The sequence below is a fragment of the Rhipicephalus microplus genome, chromosome 6 (assembly GCF_043290135.1).
Source record: "Rhipicephalus microplus isolate Deutch F79 chromosome 6, USDA_Rmic, whole genome shotgun sequence".
In the NCBI taxonomy this organism is placed as follows: domain Eukaryota; kingdom Metazoa; phylum Arthropoda; class Arachnida; order Ixodida; family Ixodidae; genus Rhipicephalus; species Rhipicephalus microplus.
The window spans coordinates 199,818,587-199,836,264 of record NC_134705.1 but is presented as its reverse complement, the minus strand read 5'-3'; the positions used below and the strand labels follow the sequence as shown (position 1 = coordinate 199,836,264).

Sequence of the window (17,678 nt, the reverse complement as noted above, 5' to 3'; positions counted from 1 at the left end):
AGGACTGCGGTTTTTAGAATTGCGAATCGATGCATTTTAAAACTAAAGTAACGTACTACCTGATACCTAAATATTGATGTTTACCTCAAATATGCGTAATACTAGGTTTTTGATTGGAGATCTTCGCAAGTATGAATGCAGCAAGCAGATCAAAATAGCTGGGCATTGAGGAAGTGCTTGAACTTTCACCGGGTGGTTAAATCGTGCGTCACAGACCAACAGAAAGACAGGCAGACCGAAATTCTGGTGAAGTATCCCAAAAAAGACTATCGTTTTTTTTATGTAAGGACATACAAGTTAAGCATTGCTGTAACTGACAAAATACATGCAGTGCATTATTTCACACAGAAAACTGATTGCTTAGCATTTGTTTTCGAGTTTGCATTAAAGAGTGTCTAAGCAGAGTTAGAAACAAGTGCTTTCATGTAGGAAAGTTCACGTAGCAAAATCAGAATGAAGCATAGATGTACACTTTAAGGAGCCCCATGTCTCATTTAAACCAAAAGGTCATCATCACATCTTCCAATGCATTTGAGATTCTGCAACTGCTATTTTGTGTTCAATTAAATTAAGATAATGTCCAGACAGATTGATCAATTGATAAGACATCTCACACGATCTTGCGTGGAAAGAGACATGTCAGCCAATCATCTATTATAGTGCGCAGAGAAAAGTTTGCATAAAAGTGCACCTAATAAAACTCTAAAATTGTGTTTCTTAGCTACGCTGGAGAACCATTTCGTTTTATCAATTTGGGAAGTCTATACATAAGCCAGACAAGATGAAATTGGCATAACTCAAACCAATTAGCTTAGCTCTCTTTTTTATTACAGTTGACATACTTGTTAGGTATGTTAAAGGGGCCCTAAAACACTTTTTTGAGTAACCATGGAATTAACACACTGGAAAAGCGTATTACCTCACAAATTCAACGCTGAAAAATTTTTAAGAGTCTGTCCAGTACAAGCGGAGCTACAAATATTTGTCGCACGCTGCAATCGCATTCTCTCTTCTGTTGTCCCGACGAAAACGCTGGAAGCTAAGCAGGGAGAGATGAGAGGGGCAAGCAAAAAACGTCCCTCGCGCCTCGTGACATTGAGCAGTTTTTTATTCTTTTTTTCCTTTCAATTACATGGCTTTTTCAGTGCGATCACCCGGGCACGCAAGGAAAAGTGACAGCCGCTCGCAACAACCTCTGTAACAATTGAGCGCGCCATGTTCAAATCACTTAATGGCTGATAGATGGGCTTACTATGAGTGACTTTTGGGCTTATTCCGTGATTTGTCGAGAGAAGAGAAAGCTATTTTTAGCTGACTTTGATAATTTATTTTGAATTCCAGGCCGCGTGCTGTGCTATAATAATTGGCTTGCGTCTTGTCGGGAGCCTCTACTACCGACCAGCAGCGTTTTCTGATCATGCTCAAAAAGTGTTGCAGGGCTCCTTTAAAAGAGTGCACACTTGGTTCAGTGTGTTTATTGTTACATTCAGTTACTGCCACAAGAAATTAAATGTGCTAAGATAATGCCAAAAAATAAACAATGTATAGAGTATAAGCTTAGGTATCAAGGATATGGACAATTGTTAAATGTCAGTGGTACAAGCAAATGACAATGAGCCATTGTGTTAATGAGGGGGTTGATTGATATGTGGGGTATAACATCCCAAAACCAGGATTAATGAGGGGGTCTGGAAGCTGAACTGTCACAGCAAAACACCAACAAAATTTTCAACTAAAATTTTCATATCTTGAGCATACGTCTGGATTGAGGTTGGCAGCAGGAGCGATTTCCACAACTTTCTGGTGTCGTCGCTGCACCGAGCAATCACGCTCGTACAGGTGCACCACGTTGCCTGCTTTGTCACCTAAATAGAAAGAATGCATGACAAACGATGGCAATCACGCATATACAAGAGAGTCAGAGGCAGGCTATCAATTATGAGGATCAAACATTTCGTCATATGGGAAACAATTAAGGTAACGAAGCGACACAAGCTGATTACTGATGTTGGGACATGTGTGCACGCTGTAAAGATGGACAACTGCACAGCCTGAATACCAACTCTCAAGTCTTCTTTATTTTCTCTTCGCTTTCCTACCATTTCCCTTCTCCGCATAGTGAGGAAGTTGAGTAGCCGAGGGGGATGACCGGTTAAGAATGACAAGAGAACTGCCGCTTCTTCTTCACCAGCCCTGTTCACGGCCACGCCACTAACATTTACAGTTTGTTATTTCATATGAGAGTATCTTCTAATTGGTAGTAGCAGATGGGTAGATGTAATGAGCTTGACGAATCCCAATCGAAGAAGTACCAGATTTTTTGTAAACATGTGTCCACAAGTAGAGCATCCGTAGCTGTGGTGATAAATTAAATGATAAAAAAAGTGTTATACAATAAAACTCCACTTCTTTCTTTTTTTTTGTTTGAATTCTCAAGGTGGATGGAAATAAAGATTATCGCATGAAAAATCATACAGAAGAAAGCAGGTGAACAAACCATTCTAAACCTAATTGACACATATTCGCCGTTGATATGTTTCTCTATAACTCTCAATGCGTTGATTTGACTTTTATGATAGCTGTGTTATGGCTTGCTGCAAACACTGGTCAATCATCAATCTTGCCAAACGTTTGTTTGAGCTGTTCTCGTGAATGGTAATCATACGAGGTGACATCAGTGAGAAAAATCAACTAGAACTCAATTTTTAGACCTGTGCAAATAGCAAATTTTAGGTTCGAAGCGAATTTGAAGTAAATAGTGATTCGATAAAGAAGATTATATATATATATATATATATATATATATATATATATATATATATATATATATATAATCTGAAACAAGGCATCTACAAATGCCGTTCTTTTTGATTCAAAGAAAGTAGGAACAACCTTGAACAGTAGCAGCATTTCACTTGTGGTAAAATGAAAGTGATAGCCTGTTAAATATGTTGTGTTTAAAATTAACTACACTTAGAGCAAACAAGCCAATATAAGGAGCTTCTAAACTTGAAAAATGATGAATCGATATGAGGATATGTTCATTGAACCCTGAAATGAGATCTCACGACAGTGCAAATTACCCTTGAAAATGTTTTCGCAAAATAGCATTCCATTATTGCAGTAAAACCACTTTTACAAAAAGTTACGTGTGGACTAATACACGTTTATTGTTCATTTCAGATACAGTAAAGCCTTGTTAATTCAAGGTCACTGGGGCCGTGAGAAAGCTTCGAATTAAGTGGGCTTTTGAGTTAACAGAACATACGAAAAGTGGGATGCAAAAAACTTGGAGCTATTCAAAGTAATCGGTGCTCATCGTTTGCTGTGCCGGCTAGCTTGCGGCTCCAAAGGTTATGTTTTTCAGCAATACCTGGTATTTATTTGCCAACATGGAGGAACACTGAGCCTCACTGCTGCCACAAAAAAAAAAGGAAACGTGGTCGTAATTAATTAAAATGTGCGCCTGCAGAACACTAGACATCTTCACTGGTTGCACCAGTGGACTTGGTTGCACCAGAAAGGACAGGATGCTAATCCCTCTACTGTTCGTTATCCAGGTCGCTTTGTGCTCTACGGGGCATATCGCTGAGGCCGGTGATCCAGCCAGTTTGCAAGTCAACACAGCATCTGCGCCGGACCAATGCGCCATGGACGCAACGAAACTGCTACCACCCGACATCAACGAAAGCATACTGCGCAGACAGTGGCGGACTGACACAGTGACGTCAACAGAAGGCCCTCATCTCGACCGTATAAATACCGGGCGCAACGACGGATCTTTCAGTGGACTTGGTTGCACCAGAAAGGACAGGATGCTAATCCCTCTACTGTTCGTTATCCAGGTCGCTTTGTGCTCTACGGGGCATATCGCTGAGGCCGGTGATCCAGCCAGTTTGCAAGTCAACACAGCACCTGCGCCGGACCAATGCGCCATGGACGCAACGAAACTGCTACCACCCGACATCAACGAAAGCATACTGCGCAGACAGTGGCGGACTGACACAGTGACGTCAACAGAAGGCCCTCATCTCGACCGTATAAATACCGGGCGCAACGACGGATCTTTCAGTGGACTTGGTTGCACCAGAAAGGACAGGATGCTAATCCCTCTACTGTTCGTTATCCAGGTCGCTTTGTGCTCTACGGGGCATATCGCTGAGGCCGGTGATCCAGCCAGTTTGCAAGTCAACACAGCACCTGCGCCGGACCAATGCGCCATGGACGCAACGAAACTGCTACCACCCGACATCAACGAAAGCATACTGCGCAGACAGTGGCGGACTGACACAGTGACGTCAACAGAAGGCCCTCATCTCGACCGTATAAATACCGGGCGCAACGACGGATCTTTCAGTGGACTTGGTTGCACCAGAAAGGACAGGATGCTAATCCCTCTACTGTTCGTTATCCAGGTTAGTGTGCAATACACTTCTTCCATTAGAGATAACTCCCTGACCTTGATGGTGCTGCCGGGTCCACATTTTCTTCTTGAAACTGTCAAAGATTGTGCTGATGTTATCAAGTTGCTGTTACTAACCGCTGGCGATGTAGAAACCAATCCGGGGCCAACATCAGACTCAGAGTCTGAATCCAGTTCGACTAACGACCTACTGAAAAAAATTTTGAAACAGCAAAGAGAAACTACCAAATCTTTGAAAGAATTGACTTCCGACCTAAAAAGAGTCGAATCTGCGGTGACCAACGTTCAAGAAAAAGTTACGTCTATTGAAAAGGAAATATGTCGCCTGCAAATGCTTGAACAAAAGTTGACGGTATGTGAGGAAGCCTGTAGCAGCGCAAACATCCAACTTCTTGAACTATCGGCCAAAGTAGACGACCTAGAAAATAGGAGCAGACGCAACAATCTCGTAATATACGGTATTAATGAAGAAGTAGACGAAGATTGGAAGTCACTGGAGGCCATAGTTAAGCAAGAAGTATTCCAGAAAGTATTAGGCATAGAAGTAAAGTCATTAGAAAGGATTCATAGAGTGGGAAAATATCATAAAGAACGCCACCGTCCGATTATCCTTCGTCTTTATGACTTTGCAGAAAAAACCAGAATTTTGTCCTGCTGCAGAAAACTGAAAGGAACGAAAATAGCGATTTCGGAGGATTTTTCAAAAATAGTGCGTGATAAACGACAGAAACTTTGGCATTCTGCAGCACAGGAAAGGGCCAAAGGCTTAAAAGTGTCGCTAATTTATGACAAATTAAAAGTGGACGGAAAACTGTTCGTCTGGGATTCGCATCACAATCGAAGGGTTAGAATGACAAAATCAGTTACGCCTGCGCAAAGGCAGCCGGAAATTCAAACGAAGAAATGACAGGAGCGTTCTAAAACCCTTCGAATTGTATCACTTAACGCACGCAGCGTTTTAAACAAATTAACTCTTTTGGAAAGCCTAGTACTATACCACAATCCACATATTTTAGTTATTACAGAAAGCTGGTTGCACGAAGGCGTGCTTGATTCTGAGGTTGTCCCCTCCTCATACAAATTAATCCGCAAAGACAGAACAACAAGAGGCGGCGGAGTAGCGATAGCTATAAAAAAGAATGTGAAGTTTTCCCGTTTAGAGGATATTAGCAACCATGAAAGTGTGTGGTGCCGGATCAATTTCTATGGAAAAAGCATATTCTTGGGCGCAGTGTATCGTCCACCAAACTCTTCCCCTGAATATTTAGAGATTATGCACGACTATATTGCACAACACACAAATTCACGTTCGAAGATAATTTTATGTGGAGATTTTAATTTGCCAGGAATTAACTGGCATGAATTGGGTCATGATCACCGAGAGGTAGCAAGTGCGGAATCATTGTTACTAACAGCGTTTAGTTTCTCATTGTCACAACTAGTATCTAGTGCTACGCGGATTGTAGGTTCTTGTTCATCTGTGCTTGATCTCATGTTTGTAAGTAATTCTCTTGAAAACTGCTTTGTAAGTGTTGAAGATGGGATTTCCGACCACAAGATTGTTTCTCTTTCGTGTCCTTTAACACTAGTTCAAAAAACAAAGGAATCCAGAGCTACTTATTTCAGGGACTATGCACGTGCAGATCACGCTGCTATCTTCGCCCATTTAGAATCGTCGTTTCCTGTTTTCGATAAAATTAACAACGTGGACGAACTGTGGACATGCTTTAAAGATATCGTGGGCGATTGTGAAGCTCGTCACGTGCCTTTAAAAAGAAAACGCGTTGACCGCGATTATCCGTGGGTGACGCGGGAGATCATACATTTAAAAAGAAAGATTAAAAGGCGACGCAAGGCCGGAAAATCTGATCAACTACAAGGCCTTATCGCTACACTGAACAACAAAATTCGCAGCGCTAAGTCTCGATTCCATTCTGACACGCTTCCATCATTCATGCAGTCTGAGCCAAAAAAGTTTTGGCGCTACTTGTCTAAGCAGCATTCTGATATTACCCAGCTCACATCGTGCAACAAAATCATCACGCAACCAGACCAGATAGCCGATGAATTAAATGCCTTCTTTCACTCAGTTTTCGCGCATGGGTCCTCTGGAGCATCTTTACCATCATATCCTTTAATTAACCCTATGCCAGAATTGCAAATTAATGAAGAAGGTGTTCAGTGCCTGCTCCGCAACCTTGACACTAAGAAGTCTCCAGGCCCAGACAATATTTCGAACACCTTTCTTAATAATTATGCTGACTGGATAAGCCGATATCTACATAAAATCTACACCACTTCAATAGTTACGCAGACAATCCCTAATGACTGGCGCATGGCAAAGATTATTCCAATACATAAATCCGGTTCTAAACTACAATCCAGTAACTACCGCCCGGTTTCATTAACCAGCACGTGTTGCAAGATATTAGAGCATATAATTTTTAAAGCCATTATAACACATTTAGAAACTAACAACCTACTCTACTATAGGCAACATGGATTTCGATCTGGCTTATCGACAGTCACGCAGCTAGCCGAGATTACCAACGACATTGCAAATGTACTGAATGAAGGAGGACAAATAGATGCCGTTTTTTTAGATTTCGCAAAAGCATTTGACGTCGTTCGCCACCCTGATCTAATAACTAAAATGCATGCAATTGGTATTGAAGATAATATTATTACATGGATAACATCATATCTACACAACCGCAAGCAGTTTGTCGCTGTGAACAATCACACGTCAAACCGCCTGAACGTCCTTTCGGGCGTACCACAAGGATCAGTCTTAGCACCAATTTTGTTTCTTATCTACATCAACGACATTCCTATGGTCATTGACTCACCCGTTCAAATAAGGCTTTTCGCAGATGACTGCGTTGTGTACACAAGGGTAAATCGAACTGAGGACCAGATTAACCTTAATCACTCATTAACAAAAATTCAAGCCTGGTGTTCCCAGTGGGGAATGACATTGAACGCGCGGAAAACCGTTGCCATAACTTTCACGAATAAGAAAAAACCACTCAAATTTGCTTATACAATAGACAATTTAGAAATTACCAAAAGCGATCAAGTTAAATATTTGGGAGTTACATTAACATCCAACCTTAATTGGGATCCACATATAACTGCTATTTGTTCGAAAGTGCAAGGTAAATTGGGCTTCCTAAAGAGAAAACTCCGTAACACTCCCCCTGCAGTAAAGCTAACCGCCTATAAGACCCTGATTAGACCAGCACTAGAATACGCCGATATAATTTGGAGTCCACATCATAAATTTCTCATTAGAAAAATTGAGCGAGTGCAAAACTTAGCAGTTCGATTTGTGTTTTCCGATTACTCCAGGTATACCAGTGTTACTAATCTGCGTAAAAGAGCCGAACTTCATTGCCTTTCCGAACGGAGAATACATTCAAAACTTAAATTCCTGTATCTTCTTTATCATGGGAAATATGCAATATCCAGATCAGACTATCTTCTTGAACCTTTCAGGCATTCCACGAGAACTAACCACAATAAGACAATACGACTGCCCACAAGTCACAACAACATTCACAAAAACTCTGTTTTTCCGTCATCAATTGCATATTGGAATCAACTTCCATTAATAGCTGTGAACTGTGACACCGTAGAATCCTTTATTGAAAAGATTAAAACTATAAGTTTTGAACAATAGACGCAAATGTATGAATAGGGATTTATTGTGAGCAGTTTTTTTTCCCTTTGACTGGTTTGTTCTTCTAGCATGATTCTGAACGTTGCATTATGACACTGTTGTTTTGGCTACTTGGACTTCAATAGTTTTTTCTTTCTTCTTCTTGGATTGTGTCGGTACCTTTCTGTACGTGACATCATTGTTTGTATATCCTATGTACCACTCCTGCTTGGACCGAGAAGGTCTGCAGTATACTTAAATAAATAAAAAAAAAACTGCAGCACAGTAATGACACGCAGGCAGCATATTGCCTGCTTCTCGCTGCGTCAGCACGTCATGATGCGACTATTCGCACATTCTTTCTATTACAATTATGAACTCAATAATGGCCAGTATGACGAAGCTCACAATGTGTTTTGGCTGGAAAGAAATGATCTTTGAAACTTTCGAACTTAGCTTTCGAAGTAGGTGTTGCTGGCAAGACCTCCGCCAGCAGTGCAAAGACGCAAATTGCTGGAGAAACCGGCAATCGAAGGTTCGCATACATCGTTATTTTCATTAAACTGTGCTTTATTAATTTCTTTACGATCCCAGAAAGAATCAGTAAACCATGACCCGCTGACGTTACGAGAAACATGCAATAAGCTGCCCACATGTCACCACTGTGTTGCAGTGAAGCATAGCTTGTTTTCCGCAGGCGCACGTTTCGGTTGACCACGAGACCGTTTTTTCTTCTTTATGTTTTTTGCGCTAGAAGTAGCTAGGCTAGGGTGCTTCAGCTGCCACTCACTAGTATCGATAAGTTGCATTGCATTGTGGATATTATTGGCCGTCGTTTCCACGGATTCGCGGCGAAGTCGGGATTTGGAACTGGCACAAAAAGGGCACCCAAAGTTTTCGAATTAACTGGACTGGTGCTGTCCGCCGCTTCAAATTATCCACTCAAACTTACATTAGAAAATACAGGACCCGAAAATCCTTCAAATTAAGCAGGATTTCAAAATAACAGAGTTCGAATTAACGAGGTTTTACTGTACTTCGAAATATCCAATAATTTAAATTCAAATCAAAAAGAATCTGAATACTGCAATATTCAAAGCAGTTGAATATTTGCACGAGCCAAATTATTATTATTACTATTACTCAAGGGTACCTTACTGGCTCCTAGAGACACTGTACTGCAATAAAATGTTAAAATATGTACAATATGAAAAAAAAAAAATGGTGTTAGAGTACAGACATAAGCACAAGAAAATATTTATGGTAAAATTCGCAGAAATGTAAATTGAATATTGTTTGAGTCGATATACAAGAAAATAGATCAAGGAAGCAAGACAAATACATTTTAGGCTGTGACTCATTGTACAATACAATTTAATACATTTTAGAAACATTATGATTAGAGTACAAATACAACATAACTTGGCTATTACAAAAGGTTACATCAGAGTACTTCAGGAAACTGTTGGTTAGGGTGCAATGTATGATAAAATAGGCACTTACCCAACAGTTGAACCTCTATGTGACGTGGGCGGACAATGAACCTCTCAATGAACATGGCACCGTTGCCAAAGGCAGCCTTCGCCTCCGACGTAGCCCTCTGAAAGTTTTCTTCCACTTCCTATGAGAAACAAGAAATTTTGACAAAAGCACAATTCAAACACATGATTCGTAATGAACTAAAATGAATGTTATTTCTGCAGCTCAATACAATTGCTTAACACAATGCAATGTTGCTTAGTAAGATGCATCTATTGCTCAGTACAGATGCTGCCTCGATAAGACAAAGCACACTTGATAGGGCCTTGAAGAAGACTTGGTAATCATGACCCGTGTGTCATGACGCTTTTCACGAGCATTGTTTTTCAGCTTACAGTAACTGCATAATCACTTATTCATATACCATGTCAACTTTATGCTTCTTGCGAGTTTCCTAGCCTTTCTGTAACATTTACATGAATGCATTTTTGTTTATCTCGTGCTTCACACGACACTTGACATTCACAGAAGGTTCCCCCTCTCCTGTGTGATTTTTTGTAAGTATGGTGCCTCCAAATTTGATTAATATAATTGAAAACCTTTCATTGCTAATTGCCAAAACATTAGCCTATGTGGCATTCTCTGTTCAATGACTTCTCATCTCTAGAATGAATGTTATCAGTTATGCATTTGCCAGTTTACAGTGTTCACCGAGTAATGTAACATTGAAAATTTACATTTAACATCATGTATGCTCAACTGTTTCAGACAATAATGCTATTTTGTTACAAATCCGTCCACTGAAAAGGACTTCGGCTCTCGTGTAAGTGCACGAGGCAGTAGCGCACCAATGTGACATGAACTGAAGACAGTCTAAATGAATCTATGTTACTTTGAACTAAACTGGCATGTTTCCTATTGTGAGTACAGTGGTACTCACACTCTGGTTATATTAAGAAGCTAAGTGGAAACTAGTTGAGCACTAGAGCATGGACTGATGGTAAAAATAATGAAAAGGCTAATTAACTGCCCACTATGTTTCCTGTAGCTGTATACAATTGCTTCAATTTATAAAAATTTTTAACAAGAACAATAATATGAAAAGTGTTGGGAGCTTATCTTATCAAAACCAAAAGTAATGCTTGTGTAAATGACATTAATACATTTAGCCCGTATGTGTCCTAGCTTTCTGGGAAATAGAGCTAAGCCTTGATAACTTCTTGTGTAAATAGTTGCCAATCATTAAAATAATTTTTACATACTTACACAGTGCATTTTAACCCATTCATTAAAATAATTTTTACATACTTGCACAGTGCATTTTAACCACATTGTATTTATTATAACACCTCCACAATAAACTATGTGGCACCAGCACTGGAAACCATCTCTGAGATCTTCCAGAAGTACTGAACCAGTGACCATATACCACTCTATACCTTTTCAAGTTCTAAACACATCAGACAGGTTCCTGTACCAGTTGCTGCTGGTCACAACACTTCAAACGTCATGTCGCATTTCAGTTCAGCTTGCCTAATTGTTCATGAGGAATTCAATTGTGCCTCAGGAAAAGATCTTTTTTTTTTTTTACAGTGTCAGAGAAAAGATAAATCATTACCATCATCATTCATCTTTCTCGACAAAATGTGCAGAGATCTTCAATTAAGCTTCTTTGCCAGCCGACCTCACTGCGCGTGTATTCATTCATTTTCTTCAAACGACATATTTTTGTGCCATTCTGAATTGAATTTCCCTTTCCTTTAAACCCCTATGTCCACAATATAAACACTTCAAATTCTGTCATGTTGTCAAATTTTCCATCTCAACTATGATTAGTCCAGCGATTTGCTACAGTCTCTGATCAACCTAGAATGCCATCATTACCAAATCTGACAAGGTCCAGAATAGCACCACTAGTTCCACATCTTTTCAATGGACTAATTTATCAGAGTAAAATAGCAGTTTTACTCTGATGCAGGTACATAGAAATGCAGGTACATCTTGTCACAAAAATTTAGAGAACAGAAAAACAGGTTTACTACAAACAACCAATTTAAAAGAAACTGACACTCATTTCCTTGACGACTCGCATTCCTCGGCCACCGCCACCATAAGCAGCCTTGAAGATGACCGGTAAGCCATGTTTCTTGCAAAATTCCACAGCCTCCTCTGTCGTTTCTATAGGACTGTCAGTTCCAGGAACAACCTGCACATCTGAAAGTGTTTGAAAGACAGCACTTAGTTTCATGGACGCATACATCGTGTGGTCAGGATTCAATGTTTTCAGCTGATGCCACAAGTCAACAAAAAATATTCACTTTACTTTTCGATTCCAAAGTTCTTTTTTAAATGATAAAGATCAGTATTGGAGGGCGATACTGTTGATAGGAAAGTAGCACGGCATTAAGGTTTCAATGATGCAGCTCCTTTATAATTTAAACACAAAAGCATCAAAACCTTACAAGTGCTTGCTACCGTTATACGTACAAAGCTAAAGGTTGTTTGTCAAGCTGAGATAGAGTGGGGACTTCAGACCTTTTGCGACCGAAAGAAAAAAAGAAAAACTTGCCAAAAATCATGAAAACAATTTTTTCCTCTCAATCTGTACAGCTTTTTTTTTTTTTTAATAAAACGGTACCATTTTTTCAATTGAATGGCATTCTTTTATTTTGCTAATCGCATAAAACAATAACTCAAAGTTGGCTTTACTGCATGGCCCTACAATGAAAAATGACAATAAGAAAAAAGACAAGGCACAAATGTACCAACATGGACAAGCATGGCCATCAACCGTCAAGAAACACAGGTATGATGGGGGCAGTTCTTATGGTATTATGCCGAAAGAATTATTGTTGATGACAGTAGTTTAGTCATGAACAAAAATATGCCCAATGACGACAGTAGTCATCATCGGTGATGACGAATATACCCGTCAACAGTCGTGAAAGTGCTGACAGGTACTTTTACTGGTTATTTACCTGACATTCATTCAAACATACAGCTCAAATGCCGTCCTGAGCCCATGACTGACTACAAAAACGAGCAAACCTCCATCGCACCTGCACTGATGGCTGACTGGCGTGCAGCTATCTTGTCCCCCATCTTGGCCATCACCTCCGGCGTGGGACCGATGAACCGAATGCCGGCGTCGATGACAGCCTGAGCAAAGTCTGACCTTTCCGAGAGGAAACCATATCCCGGATGAATGGCATCAACGTGGTTCTCCTGCAGTTAAGTAGAGACAGCCACACACCCACAAATATAGCAACCTTAGACACGGTGAAAACAAAGAACACAAACTGCAGAGTAATGTGCTTAAAGTGGCTATGAGACGGTCACACTATAGTTAGTGGTTTTCAGCAAAAACTAGAAGTTTATGGCCTATCACACTATATGAATATAAAAACCGGACCATAAAAAATATTTCAGAGCAATAAAGGCCTTAGAAGTGGCTGGCTGTGAATCCCGCCTACCGCCGGCGACCCCTATTTTGACATGTCGAGTGTGATGTGATGTGCAGCAGGGAGCCCAGCCATCCTGTTCTACCAATGTTTCAGCCACTGAAAATCATTAAATTTCAATGCCAAGCATAAAGCTAAAGTACTTCAATTTCACACACAGCTGACTCTTAAAACAATATATTTCGCAGGAATGTAGACGCTCTTGCAAAGCTAGCTGCATGTTACGCCACGGCTCGCATGTGCCCCAGTGTTGCCCAACTCTCAGGCCGCTCGCAATTATAAAAATATTCAATTATAAATTAAGTGCTTGACCAAATGCACTAAAATTTTGGCAGCTTATTTCTCAATGCACAAGGATTACCCGACATAACACAGATTACAATCGAAAATTGGGTGTCATTGGTGGCCCCTTTAAAAATGTATGCTCTCCTAACATATCACAAATAAAAAAAACATTTTTGGCTCTAACGAACATTGCCTTTTAATGTATTGCATTGAGACATGGGCATGGACTTTCACAATGTACTTCGAACCTATACGACGCCTACATTAAAAAGCCCTCCAAGCCCCTAATTTCCCTAAGTGCTGCCAAGTAAGCCAATTTTTATCAAATTACATATACTTCTGCTTTATTCCTTACATAAGTGTGGTAAAATATGTTATTACCACACTAGATGACTACCATTCGTTTGATATATCAATGTGTCATATATCAATGTGATATATCAATGTTTGATATATCAATGTGATATATATTTGTCAATTGCCCGCAACTGGAATTCGGCAAACAAGCCGTATATCGAATGCACATGTTTTGCCTTTTTTGACTTCATCGAAAACTTGAAATCAGTAAAACAGAATCGTCACCTGTAAAGAGGGCATGAGCTACCTGAGCGATCCTGATTATTTCGGGGATGTTGAGGTAGGCTTCGACAGGGGAGAGGCCCTTCCCGATGAGGTATGCCTCATCCGCCTTCTGTCGATGCATGTGCATTTTGTCCTGCTCCGAGTAAATGGCAACCGATCCGATGCCGAGTTCGTAGCATGCCCTGAAGACACGGATAGCAATCTCACCTGTAAAAAGAAATACAAACTAGGTCAAGAAACCTGCAGCACTCTATCCTTTAAAGGGATACTGAACAAAAATTGTAAAAAACTGACGAAACTTAAAAGACTCGAAAGATGCCTATGTTTCGATAAACGGAGTTAATATCTCCTGTTTTTGAACTGTTAGTTGTATTTTTTATGGAATGTCGGCATGTCACGGCTGCTCGCAAGCGCGAGCCGTAACATTACACTCACCGAGGAGCATGCAGGATGCATGCTCCACCACTTTTCCTATACCTATTTTTTCATCCCACTCTTTCTCTTCCACAAAAGCACTGGCGCTTTGACCCAGCACCCCAGCCGGAAACATTGTTCCCCGCTTTTGCTGGTCATACCATTTTTGGAAACCGAAGTGGGAGTTGAGCGAGTCGAGAGACGTGGGTGACGGCTGGCATTGTTGACTTGCCCGCTTCGGGAGTGTGTGATGTCATCACATGTTACCTTCTCTAGTTCACGACGCGGCATCAAGATGGGGCAGTTTGTGAAAAATGCATTAAATTCATTATTTTCCCATTGTTTATGCCTGAAATGAAGGTTGCCTCTTGATTTCAGGGTCTAATCTTTCAATTTGGCTGAAAATCTTGGCGGCAAAAATTTTGTTCAGCATTCCTTTGAGCGACACTGAAGCGAAATACAGAATCAGTTCATACTCATAAATCATGAGTAAAAAGTACTGTAAGGTGAGCGTGTATATCTAAATGTCTGTGTTACTAATATGTAAAAGTAAGGTCAAAAGAATGCAGGCTTAACGAAAAAGCCTAATGTCAGCCTAGTTTAATAGGACAGTTATAGAAAGATTGCGGAATTACATTGCTTGCAAAATCTAAGTAGTAAAATCAAAATGCAGCTGCTGCATGCCAAACTAGGCTTATATTAAACTTTTTCTTAGAACTTAATTCCCGTGAGCTTTCCATTTCTGTATGTATAGAAAACTCACTTGTTCATTTTCTGCAATGTTTTACATGATAGGTGCTTTCTAAGTATGCTAAACATGAAACCAGTGATGCTTCATATCATGTTTTTTAAGTGAATTACCGCACAGAGCCCACATACGTGTGTACACTGAATAGAACTCCCTGAAGAATTGAAAAATCTTAAACCACACTAAAGCAGTGCACTTAACATGATCATGAAGATGCAAGAAATGTGGTCAAACTGAAATTTTGGTGTCATGAATATAGGTAATGAAAAAGGTTGTTAGAGCTGACCTCTGTTAGCTACAAGAATCTTCTTGATGGGCTTGATGTCAGGGGAAGGACTGGAGGAGTAGTAACAGGTGCTCTGGTATAGAGGGCACAGAGAGGACCGCACTAGGGCCGCATGCAGGTTGATCCTCTTCAGTAGCAGGGCCTTCATCTTGGCAGCTATCGCACTCTCCGCAGAAACTTATGCCCTGCAGATGAAAGAGAACAAGACAGGAAGTTGTGACATACAACAGGCACGCCAATACATTGAATTGGGAGGAGTGACATTGTAGTTTAATGGTGCACGAACCCATTCCTGCCAGCCTTTGGAAGTTGTTATGAAATAAAAACAAACAAAAGGCTCATCTACAGAGGTTGCCCAATATACAGGGCGTTTTAGCCGACTTGTGTCTAGCACTACGAAAGCAAACAGATGCACTAAACGTGGCGAATTAGCTCAGTATTGTTTCAAGCTGCAGGCAGCACATCATATTTTTTCTTTTCCATTCACCAAGCTGTGTAAATTAACAAGAATTGGATAATGAACCTTTTAATTAGTAGCTATACCGAATCTCTTTACTGCAAAAGTAGTAGTGCTTACTGTGAAACATTAGAATATTTCATCCATGACATAACTGCCAATTTGATAGGCTGGTAATCTAAATGAAAGTTTCCTTAATTAACCCTCACAATAGTAACTCTAAGAAAAAATATTCAGCAGGAAAGTTGCAACATTTCTTCAGAAATGTCAGATTATTTCAACTATGCTATAATAGCTGCCGGTTTTTATTTTTTTCCAACATTTTCTTTAAAAAGTGTGATATTAAAGAAGTATACTTGGTGCAAGTTAGCCGCAATACCCCATATTTCTATTAAAACATTTTAACCAACAGGAATGTTTTACTGCAGTTGTGAAATCTCGGGCAGGCGTGTAACAGTGTTACACACAGTCAACCGTATCAGGGCTTTTCACCATTTGGACCGATATACACGAGCTTCCAGACGATGCTTGCAAAATAATAAAAGTTGCGTGACTAAGCTTTCGCCCCTATGCCTCAGCAGTGCATGCACTATGCACATGACTGTCAAGGAAACTTGGAAGCCTCCCTCAGCAGATCTCTCATAGGATGAACGTGCTTGAACTGTAATGTGCCATAAACTGCACCTTATAACACGCATACATGTATATGCACATACACAAAGAAAATTAAACTGTTGAAAATTTCCAATATCAGTACCAATTCTGTTGCACCGATTGAATTACCTGGAAAGCCACACAACTTGCATGACAGAAGTACTACCTAATATTGAGATGACTAAAACTAACAAAATTTAACAAGCTATTTGCATAATTATATAATCACCTTACAGCATCTGTCCCAACACTGTAATTGAAACAAAGCACAGTACAATGAATTACATAACTGTCCTGCAGAAATCGTTGGCTTGGCAGATGTTTTAAGCCAATTCTTCCTCAAAATGAGCAATGAAATCTAGTTAACATGACAACACCGATCAATGTTTGAAAGTAGCAGTGAATGTTAATAAAGCACTAACGTACACTGAGAAGTGATGCGTGATCCCTTGCAAGGGTGCGCTGTTCAAGATAAACTTACGAAATGCTATGGTCCTTTCACACAACATAGAAGGATAGCAGAGCACATAGACAAGAACACAATAACAATGCTAAAATTCCTGCTCAGTGTGTGTTGATGCGATCAAATGGCATCTGTGATAAAGTGACTCATCGTACCTTTCAAATGTACCTTTCACATTTTTAAGGAGTGTAGAGAATGGTTAAATATATTAATAAGATCATATAACTAGCAATTGAAGTAATTAATTTCATTGAAAATCGAATGCCGTCTCCATATATTTCATCGGTTGTTTGTGTTTAATTTAATAATAAACACAAACCATGCAGCACTGAATTTCTCAGCAAAACCGGGCACAGGAGATTTTTTTCTCCCCTCTGACTTCTTTAGCACTGAATTCGTTCCACTTAGTGAGCATAAGTGAGCAGTATGCAATAACTTACACAAACTGCATTACAATACACAATCACACGTACATAACTCAATGTTGTCTTGTATGTGTAAGCTAAATTACAGCTGAACACATATGAGAGTGTTTTTTATTATCATTGTCATCAGCCTGACTCGTAAAATAATATCACTGAAACGAACTGTTTCAAAACATGGGATTGCTGTATATCATGCGTTCATCCATTACATGCAAAAACAACTCATTTGCATTTCCATTTGCACAGTACATAATAAAAAGAATACATTAAAGAATGATTCTTCCTCACTTGATTAGAGATATCAACAAGGCGTGAATGAACTCGTAAACCAGACTGATGA

The 17,678-nt window shown here is 39.9% G+C and overlaps 1 protein-coding gene across 5 annotated transcripts in view; it reads right to left on the bottom strand.

The window, feature by feature from the left end:
• PCB (Pyruvate carboxylase) overlaps window positions 1–17,678 on the bottom strand; it is a 54,798-nt gene that overhangs the window by 29,006 nt on the left and 8,114 nt on the right. For all 5 annotated transcript variants that reach the window (XM_037418282.2, XM_075867555.1, XM_075867552.1 and 2 more), the window contains exons 2-7: window positions 15,340–15,524; window positions 13,914–14,098; window positions 12,623–12,788; window positions 11,632–11,777; window positions 9,588–9,705; window positions 1,759–1,865 (exon numbers count right to left, since the gene is read on the bottom strand). In XM_037418282.2, the coding sequence (XP_037274179.2) occupies window positions 1,759–1,865; window positions 9,588–9,705; window positions 11,632–11,777; window positions 12,623–12,788; window positions 13,914–14,098; window positions 15,340–15,487 (870 nt within the window). In that variant the 5' untranslated portion in view covers window positions 15,488–15,524. The remainder of the gene's footprint in view (window positions 1–1,758; window positions 1,866–9,587; window positions 9,706–11,631; window positions 11,778–12,622; window positions 12,789–13,913; window positions 14,099–15,339; window positions 15,525–17,678) is intronic.